The following is a 22,804-nucleotide window of genomic DNA, read 5'->3' as shown; positions in this document are numbered from 1 at the left end:
AACTATTCTTGTTACAACTTCTGGCAGGACTCTCATTGAAGCCATCTTTATTTAAACATACACACTGGCTCATATACAAGGTCAAGAAAAAAAAAATCACTTAAATCATGTAACCTTATAGAGGGTGCAGAGTCCTATATGCACCCTCTACAGACAAGCGATAAATTAATTGAAGAGAGAACTTGCTGAAATGATTTATGGCAACTGAAGTGAAAAGCTGGTATTGTGCTGATGGAAGATTTATCCAACACTGACTTGAACATGAGCTGATATGACAGAGAATCCACCACTGAGGCATTAAGCCTGCATAGGTTTCACTCATATGATATTTAGAACATCTTACAATATCCATTACCTACTTCATGGTTTGACATTACGTTAAAATATAGGGAAGGCTGATACCTCAAATTTTCCAGTTATTAGTATAGAATTCCCAGCTATAGGGGTTAACCCTAATATTAATCCTACATTTGTAAGATACCTAATAATAAACAATTCTTATCAAAAAACTGTTAATTTAAAAATTTACAGAAAATATTTTAAAATAAAAGAGGGATATAACCCACCTCATTTATCATTTCTATTTCTCTAAATGTCAATCTATCCAGCCAATCTACTTTCACCATGTGTCCTTGTCGATGAGCTTTGGTGAGCTGCAGAATAAATACGATGACGAGAATTTTAATATAGATCTAGTAGAAAGAAGGACCAAGAATGTCAGAATGGCAATGTCCGCTTCACATATGATACTTACCTATACACGAGAGAAACCATATGCAACTAGCAGGATAAGAAAGTTGGCAAGAGACAAATCATTATTTTTTTAAAGAAAAACAATTACATTTTTTTAAAAAGGTCCACAATTTGCCATATTTTGACATGATAAAGAATAATGAAGTTGTTCCTGAAATTATCTCCATGTTCTATATTTCTCATATTTTGACTATTACAAAAAGATGGAACTATAATAATAGTTTCATGAATGAGAAATAAACCAGTTTTTTCTTCCCAGCTTTCAATGTATCTAACCAACATGAATAAATGACAGTTACAGGTAATAAGGCATTTTTCTGGGTTTATACATTAATATTCTAAGGTTTAAGCTTACACATACGCATATATGCTTTAATTTTAGGGAACGGTGATAAAAGACTTCAGTTTTCTAGAATAGTAGTTGGTAGAGTCCTGTGAGGTCTTACATACCAATCTAACCTGAGTTTTATAAATTAAATAATAATTTTTCGACTTTCAAATCCATAGAGAATTCCAGGTAAGTTCCAAGGTCCTCAAATTAGAACCAGGTTTTGAATTAGAATGTGTAATACTAAAAATCAACACCCCCTCATTCCTTCTAAACAAATTGACAGTATAAAGCAAAACTGGATGTGAAAGCTTTACATAGTAGCTTATCTGTATCAGTTTCTTCCACTTCATTGTCCATATCATGACAGCATTCCTATAAGAACAGTAAACACTGCCATCAATTTTCTCTCTCTTGCAGAACTAAAAATCTTCACTATCAATCTTTTTTCTCTTCCTCAACTCATCACAACTATGTGGTCACACTATTTCAGAAATAAAAATACTAACGTCACACAAAAAGTCTGAAGTTCATTTTAATAAAAAAAAAGTAATATCAGTTTAGCTTTCTTCCAATAATTCCCTCTCACGTGAGGTAATTTCTGTATGAAACTGTATGAAAAGTTATTGATAAGCTTAGCATGATTACAAAAAGCGGCAACTAAATATTGTGTTGGCTCTGGTGGAATAATAGACAAATATGCTGGCAGCATGGAAAGAGACCTAGAAATAGTCACAAGGAAACCAAAAGATCAGGCTATGTGACCTACAGAAAAGAGTGATAGAGTAGAAGCCGGAAGACCAGAGTTCCAACCTTAATACCCTATTTTCAAACTATGTCCTTTCTGAACCCACATAAATAAAATCAAAGTATTAACGTCTATTCTTACTCCCAAAACTCAAATAAAATAACAGATGCAAAATATAATAGGTGGTATTATTTCATGCAGTCATTGGAAGCTTCTATTCTCACTCACTTCACAATATGCTGCAAATTGGTTTTCCAAATAAATGAAAATATAAAAGGTCATTTTACATCCTTTGCTTGTACAAACGAAATAACAATTAGTAATAAGAGTTTGTATACTTCCTAGAGGAATGGAGAAAAAAGTAACATTTATTTACATGCCAAATTATAGGCACTGTTTTTTTCTTTTTTTAAAGGTATGTAGGAGTTTATCGTATTGCTTTTTAACATTTATGTAGGATTGAAAATTTCAAAATATACACATAGCTAAAAGCAACTCCCAAATTCAACAGGTAAATGTACATATACCCTAAGATGCCTTTATTATATATAGTGCTTAGAATCTTGTGCATGTTGGCATTCAGTACAAGTGGATGTTAGACATGAAGTAGAATAGGGTTCAAATTAATGCTGTGCCTCAGGGTAAGTGACTGGGGAAGATTCCAAGAAAATTCTCCATACTGCACTTAATAAATATTTCTTGAATAAGTAAAATAACAAATGAACAAAAATTCACTGCCAAGGAAGGTAAGAGAAAAAGCTCCGAATAATTCTCCCTAACTTCTCGGTGAGGTGCCAATTTTTAAGATACCAATATTGAAGGACATTTTTGCTTTACAGCTCTGCCTTTTTCTCTTGTAAGCATGCTTGTCACCCAGGGACTAGTCTACCAAGGTAAGATTCAATATTTGTTAAATAATCTAATTTCAGAGAGCCCAGTTTTCTGTGACCCTCCTGGAAGCTTTTTGGCTCTTGACATTTATTTTTTGGTGAAGGATATTTTTCCACAGACTTCTGCCTATTTTCAGCCTAAGTCCCTATCTCCCCAGAAAGCATCCTAATCCCCAGAATTAGTGAATATATTAGGTTACATGGCAAAAGGAAATTAAAGTTGCAGATGGAATTAAGATTGTTAGTCACCTGACCTTAAAAATAGGGAGAGTATCCTGGGTGATCCAGGTGGGCCCGGTGCAATTGAAAGGGTCCTTAAAAGTGAAAGGCAGGATCTGAAGGTAGAATCAGAGAGGTGGCAATGTGAGGCCTCAGCTCAACATTGTTGGTGTTGAAGATGGAGGAAGGGACCATTAGTGGAGGAATGTGGGCAGCCTCAAGAACTAGAAAGGCAAGAAACCCTTGAGCCTCCAGATAGGAATGCAGCCCATTTAAGGAACACAGTTAAAACCTTGGTTTTCATCTGGCGAGACCCATTTTGACTTCAAGAACTGTAAGATAATAAATTTGCTTCATTTACAGGAACAACAGAGAAGCAATCCCGTGCCTTTCTCTGTGCCGGAGTCCAGTGTCTCCCAGGGCCTCTGTATATGGTTAGACAGACGGTTCCCTGCACAAATAAGGATGTTCCAGGGAGAAGGTGGGGGGAACTGAAATCCATCCTAAGCTGTGTCCACCATGCCATTTCTTTTGGCAAGAGGCTGCATCTGTATAGGCACTTTTTATAACCACACTATTTCATAGACAATTTTGACCCCCGTTTGCAGATGACTATCAACTACTACTATGAAGCGGCCAAGCTAGGGTTTAAATCCCGGTCTATACGATTCTAAAGCCTATACTCCTACCACCAGTCTCTGCTATCCTCTCTACTGATGTACGATGAACTTCAAGTGAAACTCATTTCTGTCATTTCTTGAATATTAGTTTTGTATTTATGATGCAATAGTTGATCCACTACTAATTTCCTATGAGCAAAGAATTGGCAATGGTAAATTAAGTTTAGATGAGGGAGAATGTGGTGGGAACTTTTTCCTTCTTTACTAAAACTATTCAGAAAAATTAGAAATGTTCTAAAGCCATTTTCACTGGCTCGCAAACTTATGTTTGCTGCTAATATATATTATCTCCCATATAGCATATGATTAACTTTCTAATGTGAATACCAAATATGACCGATTGCACAAGAGCCACTAAAGAATGTATGGACAGCATGCCAGTACTAAAATTGGTACAGTCACTATCAAAATAAGTTTAAATTATACTAGAGAAATTCACATTTGTCCACCATTATTTGCAGTACAGAAAAATTAGACACAAAAGAATGAAAATGTCTATCAATAGTAGGAACTGTTAAGTAAACTACACACACACTATGAAATACTATAATCAGAAAGAATGAGAAAAATCTGTATGCCTTCATAGGAAAGGTATTGTTGACTGCAAAACTGATTGCGAAATTAAAGGTACCATTTATGCTATGGAAATTGTTTGCATGTCTATCTCCTGTACCTGACTTTGAGATTGATAGCAAAAATTCTGTGTATCTGAGTTAATTTTATGATTTTCACAGATTCAAACAGTTACCACTCAAAATGTTTCCTAGCTGCCTGTCCTATTTACCTATTACTCCATAACAAACCACCCAAAAACTTAGTGGCTTAAAACAACATTCATTTTATTGTTTCTCCTTACTTTTTTGGCAAAATCATCTTCTTGAGAGACATTTAAGTAATTTTTTCTTGTAGTCTCACTCATTGGTATAATATTGTATTCATTGGGTGGTTGGAGCTGGAACATCCAAGCTAGCTTGACTCACATTTCTAACACCTTGGTCATAAAAGGTGGGCTCAGCTGGGATACCAGGGTGGTAGGGCCTCTCGCTCCCCACATACTCTCAGTGCTGCTCCCTCTTCAAGTGGTTTTTCAACTTGGTCACTCCAACAGAATAGCTGGACTTCTTACATGATGGCTTTATGTTCCCAACATGTGAAGAAACCAAAGCTGTCACACTGTCTTGCCTAGAACAGATGCAGCGTCACTTCTGCTGCATTTCATCAGTTAAAATGAGTCACAGGGTAATACAGATATAATGTGGAAGAGTGTGACTATCAGAAGGCACATTTCATTGACTATCAGAAGGCACATTCATTTCATATTTCATTTCAATGAGCTAGTCTCCTAAGAGACTAGCTACCACAGTGCTTACTTATCAGAGAGTCCAAGCACATAGCACAATTAATTGTTCCATTGCAATGGAGCAGGTGTGTACAGTTTAGAGATGGCAAAGTCAGCTCTTGGCTGGACTTTAAGCAGCAGAAAAAGTCTAGAACTAGCTATCACAATTGCTAAATGATCCATCGCTGCCTTCCTCTTCAGAATAATCTCCTTCAACTCTCCAATAAATTCACTAAACTCCAGCTAACAGTCTCTTCTGTTTCTTCAAACCATAAAGCCGTTCACCTTTACTGCTTAATGCAGGTGAAATAGTTATTAATAATTACATTAATTTTTATTAATTTTATAAAACTATAAAGCATACGTAAGCTGTAACAACTATTCTAATTACTCCATAACCTATGTCACTTCATCTCTTATAGGTGCTGATAACAATGTAGATATACTTGAGAGGTTTTCATCAGTCCAAAGCAACTTCTAGTTATCTCCAATCCAGGAACTTCTATAAAGACAAAAATGAACAATAAACACAGGTGGCATAACGATTTATATTTCATTTTGGGTCTGAAATGTCAGTGATTTAGATCTTTCCAAAGAGAAAACCTCCATTCTGTTAAGCGGCACGGTAAAAGTAGGGCAATCTGTTTCAATTACCCGTGAAGAAATAATCCTCACTAGGATGCCCATTCTAGGATGGGGACAAGTCAAGAAATAGGAAAAAAAAAAAAAAAAATCATTCTGTCTTTTTAAAGGAACACAGGTTTCTTACAGAATTCACAGGAAGTCACAAAGAGTTTGGAAGAAAAGTCCACTGTCTCACTCTCACACACACACACACACACACACACACACACACACAAATGGCGTAATTTAGCCCTAACTTCTCCAAGAATTAAAGAGCAAGGAGTTTTAAAAGGTATTTAAATAAAAGAATCCACGAGATCCAAATAACAACACACCTGGGAAACTTCTTGGAGTACTAATTCTGTATTGTCAGATTTAATAGAAGAACAAAAAGATGTGCTTGAGGAAGATGTCTCAGATTAGTAGGTGTCTAATAAAGGTATAAAGGACAGAGCCAAAAGTAGGCCAACTTGCTGCATTGTGTAAGAATAAGACCAGCAGGGAAACAAATTTCGGAGCAGATAGTGATCCCTGGAAATAGACAGACTTCCATGATCATTAGGACTCACAGTTCATTGCTCCATATTCTTCTCTGCTTTACTAGACAAAAAAGGTTCTTGAGTGCAAGAGCTATGAATGGGCACTAGAGGCTAGCATTTATTCATTCAATGCCAATTTATACTTATTGAAAGGCTTTCTATGTGAAAGGATGATAGACATAATGAAAAACAAATATAAGTATACTCTGATATTCTACCCAAAGAGCTTTGGGGCTTCAGGGGAAGAGGTGGCAGCTGGAGAGAGAGAAAAAAAAGAAAGATTCCTGCCCTTGGTCACTCTTTCCTAATCCTTATACACTCTCAATACAAATATATGTAACTTTCTGGCTATTAAGTAACAAACTTCCATCATGCCCTCTGTCCTTGAGATGAGTATAGAATGTTCAACAAAAGAAGTAAGTTCTCCGCCCTAACAGAACATCAAGGTGGACATAAGTGAGTCATTCAATATAGTAAGCACTTAAAAGTGTAACTATAAATTGGAACAGTGATATGAAAGTAGTACCTTATGACTGATAACTTGGAAATACAGGATATGAGCAAATCAAGTAAGCTGTCTAAAAACAACTTAAAAATATAATCCTCACTTTTCAAATCAACAGAAAACGAACCACGAATTTCAAACATTTTTAATATCCAACCATAGAAGACTGCTGAAATCAATTATGACTTATCCACACTATGCAAAACCCTCCAGCCTTTACAAATTATGTGGTAGAAGTATCTTAAATAATTTGGAACAATTTTGAGATACCATTAAATGTAAAAGCAAGGTTCAATTAAACACACAGATATGGTATGATTCTAATTTTAAAATAAATGTACATATTCATCTATAACACACATACATTTATTAATTTACTGAAAGCATATAAACTAAAGTGCCAGTGATTATCTTTGAGTGGTAGGTAGATTGGGGTGACTTTCATAGTCTTCCTTGTGCTTTAACAATATTCTACCACTGTAGAAGATGTATATTATCTTTGTAGTAAGAAAAAATCAGTCATTTAAAAGCTAAAGTAATTTAAGAAACAATTAATTGTGGAGAAAGCTCTGTTGGGAAAACCACTAAAGATTAGCCTTTATAAAGATAATACTAAATAAAGCAATTTTGCTTCATAATAAAATCTCAAAGAATAAAGCCCTATCTCATTAATTTAACTTAACCACCTGAAATAAAAACCAAGTATAAACATGATTGCTCTCTCACTTTCTTCCAAGGGCCTTTCACCTAGATCCAACTACAAAACCATGCAAATTAGAAGATGTTACTATTTTTCAATAGGTGTTTAATAATGTCTGGTACTACTATATACAAGAAACTGTTTTTCCAGTAACTCTTTATATGATTACACAGGGTTGCATTTTGTCAATTACCTCCCATCTCGTTCCTCTAAACTCCCTCAAGTTAAAGGTCATAGCTTAACTCATTTGACTCTAATGCCTCTCTTGAGTCTAAAATAGAACTGAGCTAAATTAATAAATATTTGAACAGAGTACCATTATTTGTCTGCTAATATAGTCGCATGGTGCACTAGAATTCTATTACTAAAAAAGTGTAATTCTTTTAAAAAACAAGACAATAAGCATCTCAAATCAAATATAAACTATGCAGTACTTTTTTTTTTTTTTTTTTTGAGACAGAGCCTTACTCTGTTGCCCAGACTGGAGTGCAGTGGCGTGATCTTGGCTCATCGCAACCTCAGCCTTCCAGGCTCAAGAGATTTTCCTATTTTCCTGCCTCAGCCTCCTGAGTAGCTGGGATTACAGGCCTGCACCACCATGCCTGGCTAATTTTTTTTTTGCATGTCTAGTAGAGAAGGGGTTTCAACATGTTGGGCAGGCTGGTCTCAAACTCCTGACCTCAAATGATCCACCCTTCTCGGCCTCCAAAAGTGCTGGGATTACAGGTGTGAGCCACCAGGCCCGGCCAAGCTATGCAGTAATTTATAACTTCAGACCAAATGCAGTTGTATAAGATAATTTATTTGAACTACTGAGATTAGAAAAAGAATCGTGTACGTGTGCGTGTTAGAGAGTTTGCATATGTTTATGTATTTAATTCTTGGTAAGCAAAGAAGTTTCTTCTAGTTTCTTCGATCTTCCTGATTAATGAAGTCTTGGTCACAAATCTTCAATTTTACTTTCAAACTGTACATGTAAATCTTATTATTCAGGAAGAGTAGTATTTGTTTCATGAAAGTTTCATTTAGTTAAACTTCTTGAAGATAAATCTAGCCTTAAAAGTGTCTTACTATTTTTCTGGCAGAAACTATAACTGTAAAGACAGAAAATAGATTTACAGAACATAAATCAATACTGTTTTAGGGCTCAATTTTACACTGGCAAAAACTAATTTAGTCTACTTGCTATCATTGGTTTCCAGACAAATCCAAAAGTTTTGACAGTCTTAGCAGTAAGCAAACCAAAGTGATTAATAAAAAAGATGCTACCCATGTAGCACTAAAAATAAATTTATGAGATATTCCTAAAACCTTGTTATAACACAATTCAATGGCGACAGAGAATCAAAGCAATAAGCTATGTTTATAAAAGCTATACCAGATATTTATACAAAATCCTGTATCTAAGAGGTATACTTGGTGGTATCAATGACATCACTGAATAAATTTGATAGCCTTGAATAATTTCAGCATTTATCATAATGCTGTTGTTTATTCTTGTCATTTATAAAACATCTGAGGAAGAAAAAAATGTAAGACACTTCTGCCCAACCTAAATGTTATATCTAGGATCCTATATTTTCATTTGTAAAGTAACAAATGTATTCTCCAACTCTTTAAGGACACCAGTTTTCTTCCTCTAAAACACATATATTTAAAAGACGGAAGTTTTATTTTGTTCCTAGTGATAAAAGTACATTATTTCAGACATAATAAATAAATAAGGGTGTTCTTACTGTTTTTGAGAAAATGAAATTATTTTTACTATAGTCATTATTACAAATGGTCAAGTCTCAATTGTTTTTTGTTTGTTTTTTTATTTATAGAGACAAGGTTTCATCATGTTGCCCAGGCTGGCTTCAAACTCCTGAGCACAAGTTATCCTCCCCCATCAGCCTCCCAAAGTGAATTGTTTATATTGTGGATAAAAAGTAAATATAACATACATACATAGTAACAGAACACTGTATATATTTTGTATATTCATTTACCTACATGGGGTGATGGTTACATCATTAGGGATGATAGATTCACCCTCCTAAATTACTATACCTAGTCTAATATTGCACTGCATGTACTGCTGACATCATAACTAAGGGCAGTTGATTAGAAAACAGAAAACTGAAGATTATCAAGCTACTTTAGCTAGAACCTAAATCATTAAGTGATTCAGCTATGGAGAAAGGACACTTTCTTTATGTGATATACCTAACCAAGTGAAGACTTAACCAAGTATAGATATTTCTTACAAAGAATACCAACTTCCCAAGAAAAGTGCTAACATATACAATCAATTGAAAGCAATTTTAGGAACTTAAGTGTTAAATTCTGAAAACAATAAATTATGTAACAATAATAAGGGGAAAAGATTACTAATAAGTCCTTCTAAACAATTTATTGTGTTAAATTAATTTGATCCAGAATGTCAGTTTATTCATGAACATTACTTCACATAATTTATTCAAGGTGGAAGTGTATTCAGAATCCAGAAGAAGTACAGGTAATCAACTTGCTATAATTTATATAAACAAAATAGTCTCTGAAGTTAATTTTCCTTTTCAGAATAGCTAAAAAGAATAATAATAATAATGGCATGATTCCTATAATCAGCAGAGATAATGGAGATCTGACCACATTTTAACAATGAAAAATATTCAGAAATACAGAAATAGCTAGTTATTCAATAAGCTGTAACTTACAGTGAGAGCTGTAACTCAGGAATCTTGACGCCAGTCTTCATCCCCAGTTATAATGTATCTCATTATTATTTAAATCTTTCATCAGTTTTGATAGTTCCACTAATCTTAAAAGTGTAAAATAAAACACAATGCCTTCATTTTTCAAAACACCTCCTCCCTAGATAGTTTCATGTTTCTCATTTCTCCAAAATCTAACTACAAAATGTCATTACATGGGTACAGGTTTAGAAATCATCAAGTTGCTAAGCCATTATAGAATTTGTAACAAGAACTGATGTCCAGTATATAATAAAAATCACTTCTTAAATCATATCTCTAAACCCAAAACCTTTACTGATCTTAGTCTTTCAGAGGTAACATGCAAGTCTATTCACATCTCTGGCAGGAAACATGCAGCTCTAAAAAGCCCATTTCAGAATGAGAGTTTAGGGATTTTATTGGGAGTTGGTCACAATGGCAATCTCTGCCTTACAACTACCAAAATTTTAGACTTCCAGAAAGAAAGCAAGTGTTCATTGTAAATCACATGTGGAAATAGTCTGGACATAGTGAAACATCCATATCAGTTAGGAACTGTTTCAGAAAATCAGTTCTCAGACATCAGCCGAGGGCCAACCTTGCAAGGAGGCCCTTCTGAGGACAGCAGCCTTAGGCCTGCCATGTGAATTTTTTTTTTTTAAGAGACGGGGTCTCTTATGTTACTCAGCCTGGTCTCAAACTCCTGGACTCAAGCAATCTTCCTGCCTCAGCCTTCCATGTAGCTGAGTGGCTGAAACTATAGGTGCACACCAACATGCCTAGCTATTAACTCTTCCACATCTCAAATTAAAAGGGAAAAAAGGTAAGATCAAAAGAACCCCCATCTTTTGTTTTTGGGGGGTAAGTTTCAATATTCATTCATCGTGTAAACTTTTAAAAAATAACAGAAGACTTTTTTTTTTTTAATATGGGGTCTCACTCCCTGGCCCAGGATCACTGCAGTTTCATACTCCTGGGTTCAAGCGATCCTCCCACCTCAGCCTCCAGAGTATGGAGGACTATGGGCATGTGCTACCTTTCCCAGCGTATTTTTTTTATCGTTATTTTTTGTAGAGACGGGGTCGTGCCATGTTGCACAAGTTGGTCTCAAACCCCTGGGCTCAAGCAATCCTCCAGCCTCAGCCTCTCAAAAGTGCTGGGATTACAGGCAAGAGCCTCTGCACCTGGGCACAGAAGACTTTTTTTTAACCTGAAAGAAGAAATTTACCAAGAATAGCCAACATCTTACCAAGAATTAAATGTAAGAAGCACTCTCATTAAACTCAGGAACAAAACAAGGACGACTCTACTACTGTTTCTATTAAAACACTGTTCCAGAATCAACAGTTTCTATTAAACATTGTACCCACTAAAAACAGCAAAAAGTTGAAGTTGAGAGACTGATTTACTCATACATTGGAAAAATAAATAGCAGTTCAAATGGAAGCACATGAGTCATACAGATTAACAAGGATAAATATAAAAAAACTAACTTTTTTCTTAAAAAAGTAAATTACAAACTAAACAAAAAGAGGGAACGTCTTATGTGATTCTTAAATCTCTTTTTTTTAAACGTGAAACAAGGCAAAATGTTAACATATATTCAATCCTGATAGTGAATACATGGACATCTATTACATGCTTCTGTGTATTTTTCTATTTGAATTGTTCTATGATAAAAATATAAATTTTAAATACATAATGTTAAAACCCCAACAGTTAACTTTCCAGGACTAGGAAAACTGAATAAATCAATGAATGCCTTTATGCTACCGCTTCTCAACAATCTTGGTTTTCAATTACTACTTAGCTAAATTATTTGGTTAACTCTTCTAGGCTGAAGGGCACTTTGATGAAGATTATGATTCAACTAAATAAACTAAACCAAATTCGGTGTCTAACACAGACCTACTTCTTCAATGTGCTTTTAATGCATTCAAAAGAAAGAAAAAATATTAAAAAATACTGTTATCTTTAGGGATTTTTCCTTTAGAATTTCAATCCAAGACCTTCTTAAGTCCATGCCAAACTGTCCCCTTGAGAATGGGACCAAGAGAACCAAGGAACCCCTTGGTCCTTTTGGGTTATCTTCCTTTTTAGGTTCTCAAATCAATGGAACATCTTGCCTTTCTCAAACTTTCTGAGAACTGACATATCCCTAACTTGGTCCATTATTGCACTCCTTGATTATAATTGCAATCCCAAAGTATAATGTAACATCTTTACTTCTTTCCAAAATTCCTGTTACTCCCTTTTCATTAATCACTTCTTTTATAGTGATGTAAATTAGCCCCTCATGCCTGTAATCCCAGCAGTTTAGGAGGCTGAGGCAGGAGGACTACTTGAGCCTAGGAGTTTGAGACCAGCCTGGGCAACCTAGTGAGACACCATCTCTATATAAAAGAAACTATTCGAACATGGTGGTACACACCTGTAGTCCCAGCTCCTCCAGAGGATGTGGGAGGATCACTTGAGTCCAGGAGACTGAGGCTACAGTGAGCTGTGAATGCACCACTGCACTCCAGCCTGGGCAAAAGGGCGAGACCCTGTCTCCAAACAAACAAACAAACAAAAACAAAAACAAACAAAAAATTGGCCTAGAGAAGCAGTGTCCTTTTTTTCTCAAACTTCTGAAAAATAATCCTGTGATCAAGTCAATAATCTGACAAAAGCGTGAGCTGAATGAATGAGACTTCATTACCATCATTACTAACTTTCTAGCTGCATCATTTTTTGTGATCACACAAAGAAAATAGCCATTTCCAGCCCAGGCATGGTGGCTCACACCTGTAATTCCAATGCTTTGGGAGGCCAAGGCGGGTGGATCACTTGAGGTCAGGAGTTCGAGACCTGCCTGGCCAACATGGTGAAACCCTGTCTCTATTAAAATTACAAAAATTAGCCAGGTGTGGCGGCATGTACCTGTAATCCCAGCTACTCAGGAGGCTGAGGCAGATCTACTGGTTTTTTTCATTGCTTTCAAAGTATGTATTAGTAACAACTAAAGCCATATATCACTCATAACTCCAATTCTTTCATAGCACAAATATGTAATGGGTGCTTACCATAGGCAGGTCACTGTTTACTGACTTAATGGGCATCACCTTTTATGCCATACTTGAGGACCTGCACTGTAGACATTGCTTCATATTCTAGTTACCTTTTCTCTTGTTTTCAATTTTAATCTTCTAAATAAGAACAATACACTCTTCATGCAAACACATTCTTCTCAATCCTTAAATCTTAAGCATATGTCATTGATACTTATTTTGGAAAGAGATTTCCACAAATAATTTAAAGACGTGGTTTTAGGTGGTGATTCTGCAAGTTACCAAATATGTAACCACAAAAAAACAGCTTAACTTCTCTATGCTTTCATCTTTTCATGAATTTAAAAACAATATAGTGTATAAGTCCTAATCCTACACTTCTCAGAATCAAATAAAAGCAAGTAAAAAAGTAATAACAACAGCTAACATTTATTAGTGCTCGGTATTTGCTGAGCAGGATGCTAAATCCTTTAAATATTTTATCATTTACAGTTAGTCTTCACAATAATCTCCAAAAACAGATATAACTACTATTCCTACTTTACAGAAGAGGATTTCATGACTTGGTAAAGGTTAAGTAGCTAGTTCAAGATCATAGCTGGGATTTGAATAAAAAATGGTCTCTAAAGCCATGATCTTAATCCCTTCTCTATTTTAGTTTGCAATCTATGCTAAGAGGTTCTGTTGATATTAAAGCACTTTACATATGCAAAGTGATTATAAATGTAGTTACTATTATTAGTCACAATAACACTAACAACAATGACATCAGGAACTTAGTAACACAGTTTTTTTTTTTGGTCTTCAACATTTAGAAGTGTGCCTTTGACAACGGTGAAGATAAAAGACTTGTACGTGTACAAAAAAACTAAAATCTCAGGGCTCCTCTAACCAGTGCTTTAGGACAAGTACCCATCTGATGTAATGGATTAATGCAAAATACTTTTTTTCAAGGGTAAATATTATAGTGGGTCAAACTACTTTAATCCCACTTTAGAAAATTAATTACGTGACCAGAAAATTCCTTGCTATCTTAATCTTGATTTTCATGGATTATTTTGTGATTGTGATAATCTGTCAATGTTTATTCAAAAGATGCAGTACAACCAGCATATTCAAGTAAATTTAAATTAAAAGGATACTATAAAGAAAGTCCTTTTGGCCAGGGGGTGTGGCTCATGCCTGTAATCCCAGCACTTTGGGAGACCAAGGCAGGCGGATCACGAGGTCAGGAGATAGAGACCATCCTGGCTAACACGGTGAAGCGCCGTCTCTACTAAAAATACAAAACAATCTAGATCCTTGAGGAATCGTCACACTGTCTTCCACAATGGTTGAACTAGTTTACAGTCCCACCAACAGTGCAAAAGCGTTCCTATTTCTCCACATCCTCTCCAGCACCTGTTGTTTCCTGACTTTTTAATGATCGCCATTCTAACTGGTGTGAGATGGTATCTCATTGTGGTTTTGATTTGCATTTCTCTGATGGCCAGTGATGATGAGCATTTTTTCACGTATCTGTTGGCTGCATAAATGTCTTCTTTTGAGAACTGTCTGTTCATATCCTTCGCCCACTTTTTGATGGGGTTGTTTGAGTTTTTCTTGTAAACTTGTTTAAGTTCTTTGTAGATTCTGGATATTAGCCCTTTGTCAGATGGGTAGATTGTAAAAATTTTCTCCTATTTTGTAGGTTGCCTGTTCACCCTGACGGTAGTTTCTTTTGATATGCAGAAGCTCTTTAGTTTAATTAGATCCCATTTGTCAATTTTTGCTTTTGTTGCCATTGCTTTTGGTGTTTTAGACATGAAGTCCTTGCCCATGCCTATGTCCTGAATGGTATTGCCTAGGTTTTCTTCTAGGGTTTTTATGGTTTTAGGTCTAACATTTAAGTCTTTAATCCATCTTGAATTAATTTTTGTATAAGGTGTAAGAAAGGGATCCACTTTCAGCTTTCTACATATGGCTAGCCAGTTTTCCCAGCACCATTTATTAAATAGGGAATCATTTCCCCATTTCTTGTTTTTGTCAGGTTTGTCAAAGATCAGAGGGTGGGAGATGTGTGCCATCCCATTACCGGGTATATACCCAAAGGATTATAAATCATGCTGCTATAAAGATACATGCACACGTATGTTTATTGTGACACTATTCACAATAGCGAAGACTTGGAACCAACCCAAATGCCCATCAATGATAGAATGGATTAAGGAAATATGGCACATATACACCATGGAATACTATGCAGCCATAAAAAAGGATGAGTTCATGTCCTTTGTAGGGACATGGATGAAGCTGAAAACCATTCTCAGCAAACTATTCCAAGGACAGAACACCAAACACCCCATGTTCTCACTCATAGGTGGGAACTGAACAATGAGAACACTTGGACACCAGAAGGGGAATATCACACACCGGGGCCTGTTGTGGGGTGGGAGGAGGGGGGAGGGATAGCATTAGGAGATATACCTAATGTAAATGATGAGTTAATGGGTGCAGCATACCAACATGGCACATGTATACATATGCAACAAACCTGCACGCTGCACACATGTACCCTAGAACTTAAAGTATAATAATAAAAATAAATACATAAATAAAATAAAATACAAAAAAATTAGCCGGGCATGGTGGTGGGCGCCTGTAGTTCCAGCTACTTGGGAGGCTGAGGCAGGAGAATGGAGTGAACTTGGGAGGCGGAGGTTGTAGTGAGCCAAGATCGCACGCCACTGCACTTCAGGCTGGGTGACAGAGCGAGACTCCATCTCAATTTAAAAAAAAAAAAAAAAAAAAGGCTTTTTTAGATTTCCCAAAACTGAGAAAAATATCTCAGAAACCTTTCCAGCTGCTTCATGGTTAACTAAGAAATCAACAATATCATGAAGACTACTTAAATTTCCAAAGTACCTTGAAATGTGGTGTACTAGATAGCAGGCACAAGTAATATGGTTACCAGAAAGACGTACTCACCCACTACAGATTTGTAAATTGGCACTCTAGATCAGTGCTGTCAGTAGAACTCTTGTCAATAATGGAAACGTTCTACATGTGCACTATCCCACAGATGTCTTCTAGCCACAAGGGGCATCTGAGCATTTGAAATGCGGTTAAAGTGACAGAGCAACTGAATTTTTAATGTTATTTAATTTTAATTAACCCAAATCTAAATTGCTACATGTGACTTGTGGCTGTCATATTAGACACTGCAACTCCAGATTATAAATGACTCTTAGAAGTGGTTGGCATGAACCTATTCTCAAGCAACAATTTCTAAATGAACTTAAAAAATCCAGCTCCTATTTAAACCTGAAGTCTGGACCCTGGACCCACAGTGACTCCACACAGGCACTCTGTGGTTCAGCCTGAAGCACCACCACATCTTACCACATCTTCCCTGCAACAGTGTTCACCTCTATATTCTACTCAACAACATTCCCATACCTATCTGTGTCACACAGATCCAAAGCATTTTTCATCTAATCGTTCCTTTCTCTTTGCCTCCTCTTAATCAAATTGACAGAAACTGAAGCACATTCCAAAGGCATCAAGCAGAGCTGCTAAAATGAAAAGCAGACAGTGGAGAAGCATGTTTTTGCACTAACCTTTCATGTCTAAAGACATGGATTCAAATATAAATCAAACACTAAAGCTTGGTAGTCACATCCAAAATCCCAGGTGGATATGCATTCTAGTAATAAAACTCTGACAATATGACAGGCTGAAAAACAGAGCAGATGGGAACAATGGGTAAATTTGTTCAAGTAAGGCCCACAACCACTAAAAGCCTGGGTCATGGACAATGAAAGTTTAATAAATGCTCCAGAAGTCTGGCCTTTTATTATTTTTACAAACGAATTCAAACGGAAAGACACCGTATTGCTAAAAATTAATTAGGGAAACTCAGAAATGGGAAAAAGAAGAAAATGGGGCAGGTGGTGGTGGGGGGGGTGATAGTTTATTTAAATATATTCATTTCTTTCTGTTCCCTAATAGAAGTCTAAGAAATTCAAGTTACAAAAAATAAGAATTAAATTAAGGAAAGCGGTTTTGCTTCCTTTTTTCATATTCATTTTTCCTTAAAGCAAAATTAGGCATGTTCACAAAATCATGTAAAATCATGAGAAAGGTTAATTCCGCTAAACTCATTCTGAAAGGGCTGGACTTTTAAAAATTGTCAAACTTGAAAAGCTGGTTTTTAAACTTCAGCTATTCATACTGTAGTCGGAATTCAACTGTAATACGTGAGCAATAAATCAGAAGAGGGTTAAGTCCGGCTTGTAGTGGAAGTTCTTTGCTCAATAATTATCTAACACTGTCTTTTCACAGGCCATTAAATAGTTAATCTTCATTTCACAGTCCTGTTGTCCATTATCCCTAGATAATCAAGACTGAAGTAGTTCTGTAAGTGACTAAACTTTCTTATACTGCAGTTTGAAGACTGTTACTATGCTACTTATTTAGGCTCATGGATACCATGCACAGTAAAAATGTTTTGCTATTATTAAGATTTATGTATACCTTTTTAGTCTTAAGTCAACTGTCTTCTCAAAAATTAGAAACAATCATGGTAAATTCACTGGATGGAAAATAAAAGTGCAACAAGAAATAAACCATACTTAACCCTCATATATTTGAATACTAATTTCTTTTCTTAAAATGGTAACATGAGAAATACAGACATTACATCTACCACCTCTGTTCCTTCTGTATGAAAATGGAAACAGGGAGCATACAAATACTTTCCCATGTTTAAAAGTTTATTATATCTAACACAATTTCAAAATGTTTTGAGAAAGAGAGTGACAATCTAACTGAACAATTTTTTTAAATGTGTAATCAAAAAAGAGAGAGTGAAAGACAGCAGGCACTACTGTGGTACAACTCTAAGAACAATTGAAGTATCTAAGCATAATTTTAAGAATGTAAGTATAATAATAATAAATTTAGTCAAAATAATTCTAAGTTAAGGATATAATTTTAAGAATGTAAGTACCAAAGTATACTCCCTCTGGTAAGTTAGTAAATTAACTAAATTAATTTACTTTACTTACTCTCTTACTCCCTAGTAAGAGAGTAAATTAAGACCATAGAAGTATCAAATATATTTTCTCAAGTATAAGGCAAGACCATGTTTTAGGTGAGGAAGAGCTGTTTTTCAGGAAGTCTGTCTAAAAATGTAAGAAGCAAGCACTAATCAAACAACAAAATTAAGAACAAAGCCCCATTATTCACATTAGGCAAGCCCTATGTAACACTTTACCCTAGGCATACACATTGCAGGAAAAAAGGAATGACCTGAAAATAATACATTCAAAGTTGCAAATTAATAACCACGATTTTATTCTCTACTAAGATAATAACTATGCAACCCCGGTAGATAATCCTAATTATTTCCTGTATCAGTACTTTTAGAATCAATTAAATATAAAGAGCTACATGAGACCATAAAAATCATTCGTCCATTCTAAACATCTGATTTTGCAAACTTAAAAATTATTTTCCCCAAGTTAGTACAATGGCCAAAACTCTGACTCACAGTACACTGCTCTTCCCACTATAATGTGTTTCCAAGTGCCCAACCTTCCAATTTTGTCAAATCTTAAGACATCATTTTTAAAACACATTTCTCTTCAATAGCAGCTGGGATAGATAACAGTTCTGAAACCTCAAAAACCACAAGCAACTATATCAAGAAGAAGGGACTATCGAGTTAGCCCAATATGTCAAGAAATAAAAAGAGCTTCCTTTAAAGAGGGAGTAATTCTTTAACAATGCTACAAACAGCACGCCTTTTTCCCCTTTAAAAAAGTAATTACTCATTTTGATGGTTTCTGTTTAGTCTTTGGGGAACATAAGTTAATACTAATGCAAGCTGTCACAGCACAGCAAGCTCAGATGTCTCCACTCCATTCAGAAGTTAAAAGTACAGTTCTATTACGGATGAAAGGATGTGGAAAGAGCTAGGCTTCAATTATTATCAGGAGGACTATAAGCTGCTCACTCTCATTCATTTTTATTCCCATTTTACAAACCAATAAAAACTTACCTGAAAACTGCTAACCATTCTGAACAATACAAACAGCACATAAATTTTAATAACTACCTCTTGAAAAAGCAGAATCCACTTGGAATACTCTAATATAAAGAATTTAGACTGGTGATGATTGTTACCAATCAACAAAAACATTAAGAAGACTTCTTTCCTACACCTCACTGAGCTCTGCACATGCTTAGTCATCATTTTTAGAGTTGCTAATGTGCACAAATAACTAAAAGAAAAATATGAACAAGTATTAAGGGTTACTGTTTCAATCATAAAAAAGGTGATCATTATTAAGTCACATCTTTTTTCTATAAAATTCAAAAGATTAAAATGAGAAATCTATACTATTAACGTTGTGCTACATTAAAAAACCAGAAGTCCAACTGGGACTAATTCCAATGATTATACTCCATACACGGAAGCCTGAAAAATGTCAGTTGTTAACAAAAATTATTTTTTAAACCTTCCATCAAAAATAATTAGGGAAAAAAATTAGAAACCTATGAACAGAAGACTAAATAATGTGTTTACCAGAGAAACAATGTAGTTACATTGTGCAACTATAAAGCTTTATATTTCTTGACTGGCCATTCCCCCTCAGACTTAGAATTTCACCTACAATATGAATCATAATGGCTACTCTTAAAAGACAATTTGAGGCCGGGCGCGGTGGCTCAAGCCTATAATCCCAACACTTTGGGAGGCCGAGATGGGCGGATCACGAGGTCAGGAGATCGAGACCATCCTGGCTAACATGGTGAAACCCCGTCTCTACTAAAAAATACAAAAAAACTAGCCGGGCGAGGTGGTGGGCGCCTGTAGTCCCAGCTACTCAGGAGGCTGAGGCAGGAGAATGGCGTAAACCCGGGAGGCGGAGCTTGCAGTGAGCTAAGATCCCGCCACTGCACTCCAGCCTGGGCGACAGAGCGAGACTCTGTCTCAAAAAAAAAAAAAAAAAAAGACAATTTGAGAGTTTTTTAAAAATATTATTTTTTATTCTTTTTTAATTCAACCTTTTTTATATTATAGTGATCCACAGGCTATGAATGAATTGATTCTAATAAAATTTATATTAACTAATCAAGGTTTGTAAAAGGGACAGAGAGTAGCTCAAATGAAAGATCATCACTAAGATAAAGTCTTAAAGGCAGACATATGAAAAGCTTGAGACTTTTCCTACATCCCATGTTAGAACGCATACAAAATCTCAGAATGAGTAGAAGAAATGAATATTAAATTTTATTTAATTATGGATGGGAGAAGTAGACAACAGTATATTGGTCAATACAGTTATCAGGTTGCTACGACATCATTCTTCCTTGAAAGAGCAATACAAAAAGACAAATTGAACTTGACAAAAATTCTATGTTGAAGCACAAAGCCTAGCCAACTCAAGTACTTATTCTTGAAGATTTTTTCTATATGTGAGTAAAGGCAACAAGCTGTTAAAAGCTTAGCATCAAAACTTCCTCCAGACATTAAAGAGGCACTCCTACGAATAAGACTGCAAAAGAAAAGTACGTTATAATTACAAGAAAGTGTCCTAACCAGATAACTGCAAAAGGATCCTTAAACAGTATCTAACACAGTGCTTTGTGAAAGGAGGTTCACAAAATAAATGACAGTGTTGCAATTTACGCACAGAATAGAGTTTAGTTTTTATACTTCTAAGTGAAAACACTTGATTAAAACAACTTTGAAAGAAAAAGGTAATAACTTCATCCGTGTACCAAGAAACTTTATACTAGTGAATTGTATAAGTCATCTTCACCTCCAAATGGCATAAGCTTCTCTAGCATGTTACACTTACAACTTTAAGGCTATGTCACCAGAAAAAGTGGGTGGTCATCTTGAAAATATCACAAGAAGAGAAAACCGAACACCGCATGTTCTCACTTATAGGTGGGAACTGAACAATGAGTTCACTTGGACTCGGGAAGGGGAACATCACACACTGGGGCCTATCATGGGGAGGGGGGAGAGGGGAGGGATTGCATTGGGGAGTTATACCTGATATAAATGATGAATTGATGGGTGCTGATGAGTTGATGGGTGCAGCACACCAACATGGCACAAGTATACATATGTAACAAACCTGCACGTTATGCACATGTACCCTAGAACTTAAAGTATAATAAAAAATAAAATAAAATAAAAAAGAAAATGTCACCAACGCTCCACATTTTCAAACCTGACAGATTTCCGGACACAAGATCACGTATTACATGATTCCATTTATATGAAATTTCCAGAACAGGCAAACCCATAGAGATAGTAAGTAGATTAGTAGTTGCCTGGAACTAACTGCAGGGAGGAGGAAATGGGAGTGACTGTTAATGGAGCACGATTTCTTTCAGGGGTGATGAAAATATACTAAAATTATATAGTGGTGATGATTACACAAGTCTGTAAATTTACTAAACCATCAGACTGTATGCTTTCCAAGGGTGAATTTTATGGTAGGTGAATTATATCTCAATAAAACAATTATTTAAACGTTAGATTTAGATTTTTTAAAAATCTGACAGAATTCATAATGTTAAAGTACATATACTACAATAGACATCAGTTAGAGCTTTGCACCTGTTCCAAATGACTTTTTTTACCTTGGCAAGGCGGCTCATCTGATCTTCTGAGAGAGTGCTACTTGTTCTGCCAGGAGTTTTTGTGGGTTCTGATCCATCTGCTTCTACATTAGGCCAGACTTTCAAGTCATGCATCCCTTGGCGAAACATGCTAGGGAAAAAGACAATGTTCAGGGCAGAAGTAAATTAATACAGTTCATTACAGGAAATTTTAGACTCCTAAAAATAAAGAGAATTCTACACATGGAAATGTATATCTCCACTGCCAAGCTTTAAGCCCCCAGTGGAATGTAAAGCAATTAACCAAGCAACTAAAATCCATGTCACACTGCTTTGTACATGCCATTCTCTTCTCCTCCAAGCAGTCAGAACTATGCCAGAGAATTCTACACAGAGTGGAAGGAGAGAAGGATGAGAAATGAGCACACACATTTCATCACTTTGGTGAAGATCTAAGGAATAACAGAGATCAAACTTCTCACCAATTGAAGAATGTCACATTTACAATGACTACAATCAAAATTTAAATAATTACATAACTGTTTTCTTTAAATGACATTACAGTAGACTATATAGTCAAACTGCCTGTACTTGAATCACAGCTGTGCTATTACCCACATAACCCTAGGGTAAACTACTTAAACCTCTCTATACCTCAGTTTCCTCTTTTATAAAATAGGATAAAAGGACTTGTATCCCACAAGGTTACTGGAAAAATTAAATAAATCAGTACAAGTAAAAAGTCATTAGAACAGTGACTGGCCTATGGTAAGTATTCAATAAATGTTAGCTATTACTAGTCTTTTCGCTGTACAAATTGATTTTTCTCCTTTCTTTTCCATAAAAGGCATGTTCTAAAAGTGAATACAATAGTAGACTCACACAAAAACATTTCCCATGTCTATAAATCAAAATTTAGCATAGAGCCAGAATTCAGCCTAAGCTTGGTTATCCCGCTTCAAAGTGAAAGAATATATAACCTTTGTCCTGTTTTTGTCAAAAAGCTACCAAGAAGATATAAAGATGAAACAAACTCATAAGAGCTTTAGGCAACTAGCGTTTTAATTATGCTGCTGCCAAGTTTCCA

The 22,804-nt window shown here is 35.6% G+C and overlaps 1 protein-coding gene across 2 annotated transcripts in view; it reads right to left on the bottom strand.

Annotated features, from left to right (window-relative positions):
- The window catches only part of PIK3C3 (phosphatidylinositol 3-kinase, catalytic subunit type 3), a 125,840-nt gene that overhangs the window by 89,179 nt on the left and 13,857 nt on the right, over positions 1 to 22,804 (bottom strand). For both annotated transcript variants that reach the window (XM_011952584.1, XM_011952585.1), the window contains 2 exons: positions 21,739 to 21,868; positions 567 to 653 (listed from right to left, as the gene is read on the bottom strand). In XM_011952584.1, the coding sequence (XP_011807974.1) occupies positions 567 to 653; positions 21,739 to 21,868 (217 nt within the window). The remainder of the gene's footprint in view (positions 1 to 566; positions 654 to 21,738; positions 21,869 to 22,804) is intronic.

The sequence above is a fragment of the Colobus angolensis genome, unplaced genomic scaffold (assembly GCF_000951035.1).
Source record: "Colobus angolensis palliatus isolate OR3802 unplaced genomic scaffold, Cang.pa_1.0 Scaffold342, whole genome shotgun sequence".
NCBI classification, from domain to species: domain Eukaryota; kingdom Metazoa; phylum Chordata; class Mammalia; order Primates; family Cercopithecidae; genus Colobus; species Colobus angolensis.
The sequence above is the reverse complement of the archived record's forward strand: the minus strand, read 5'-3'. Positions and strand labels throughout refer to the sequence as shown.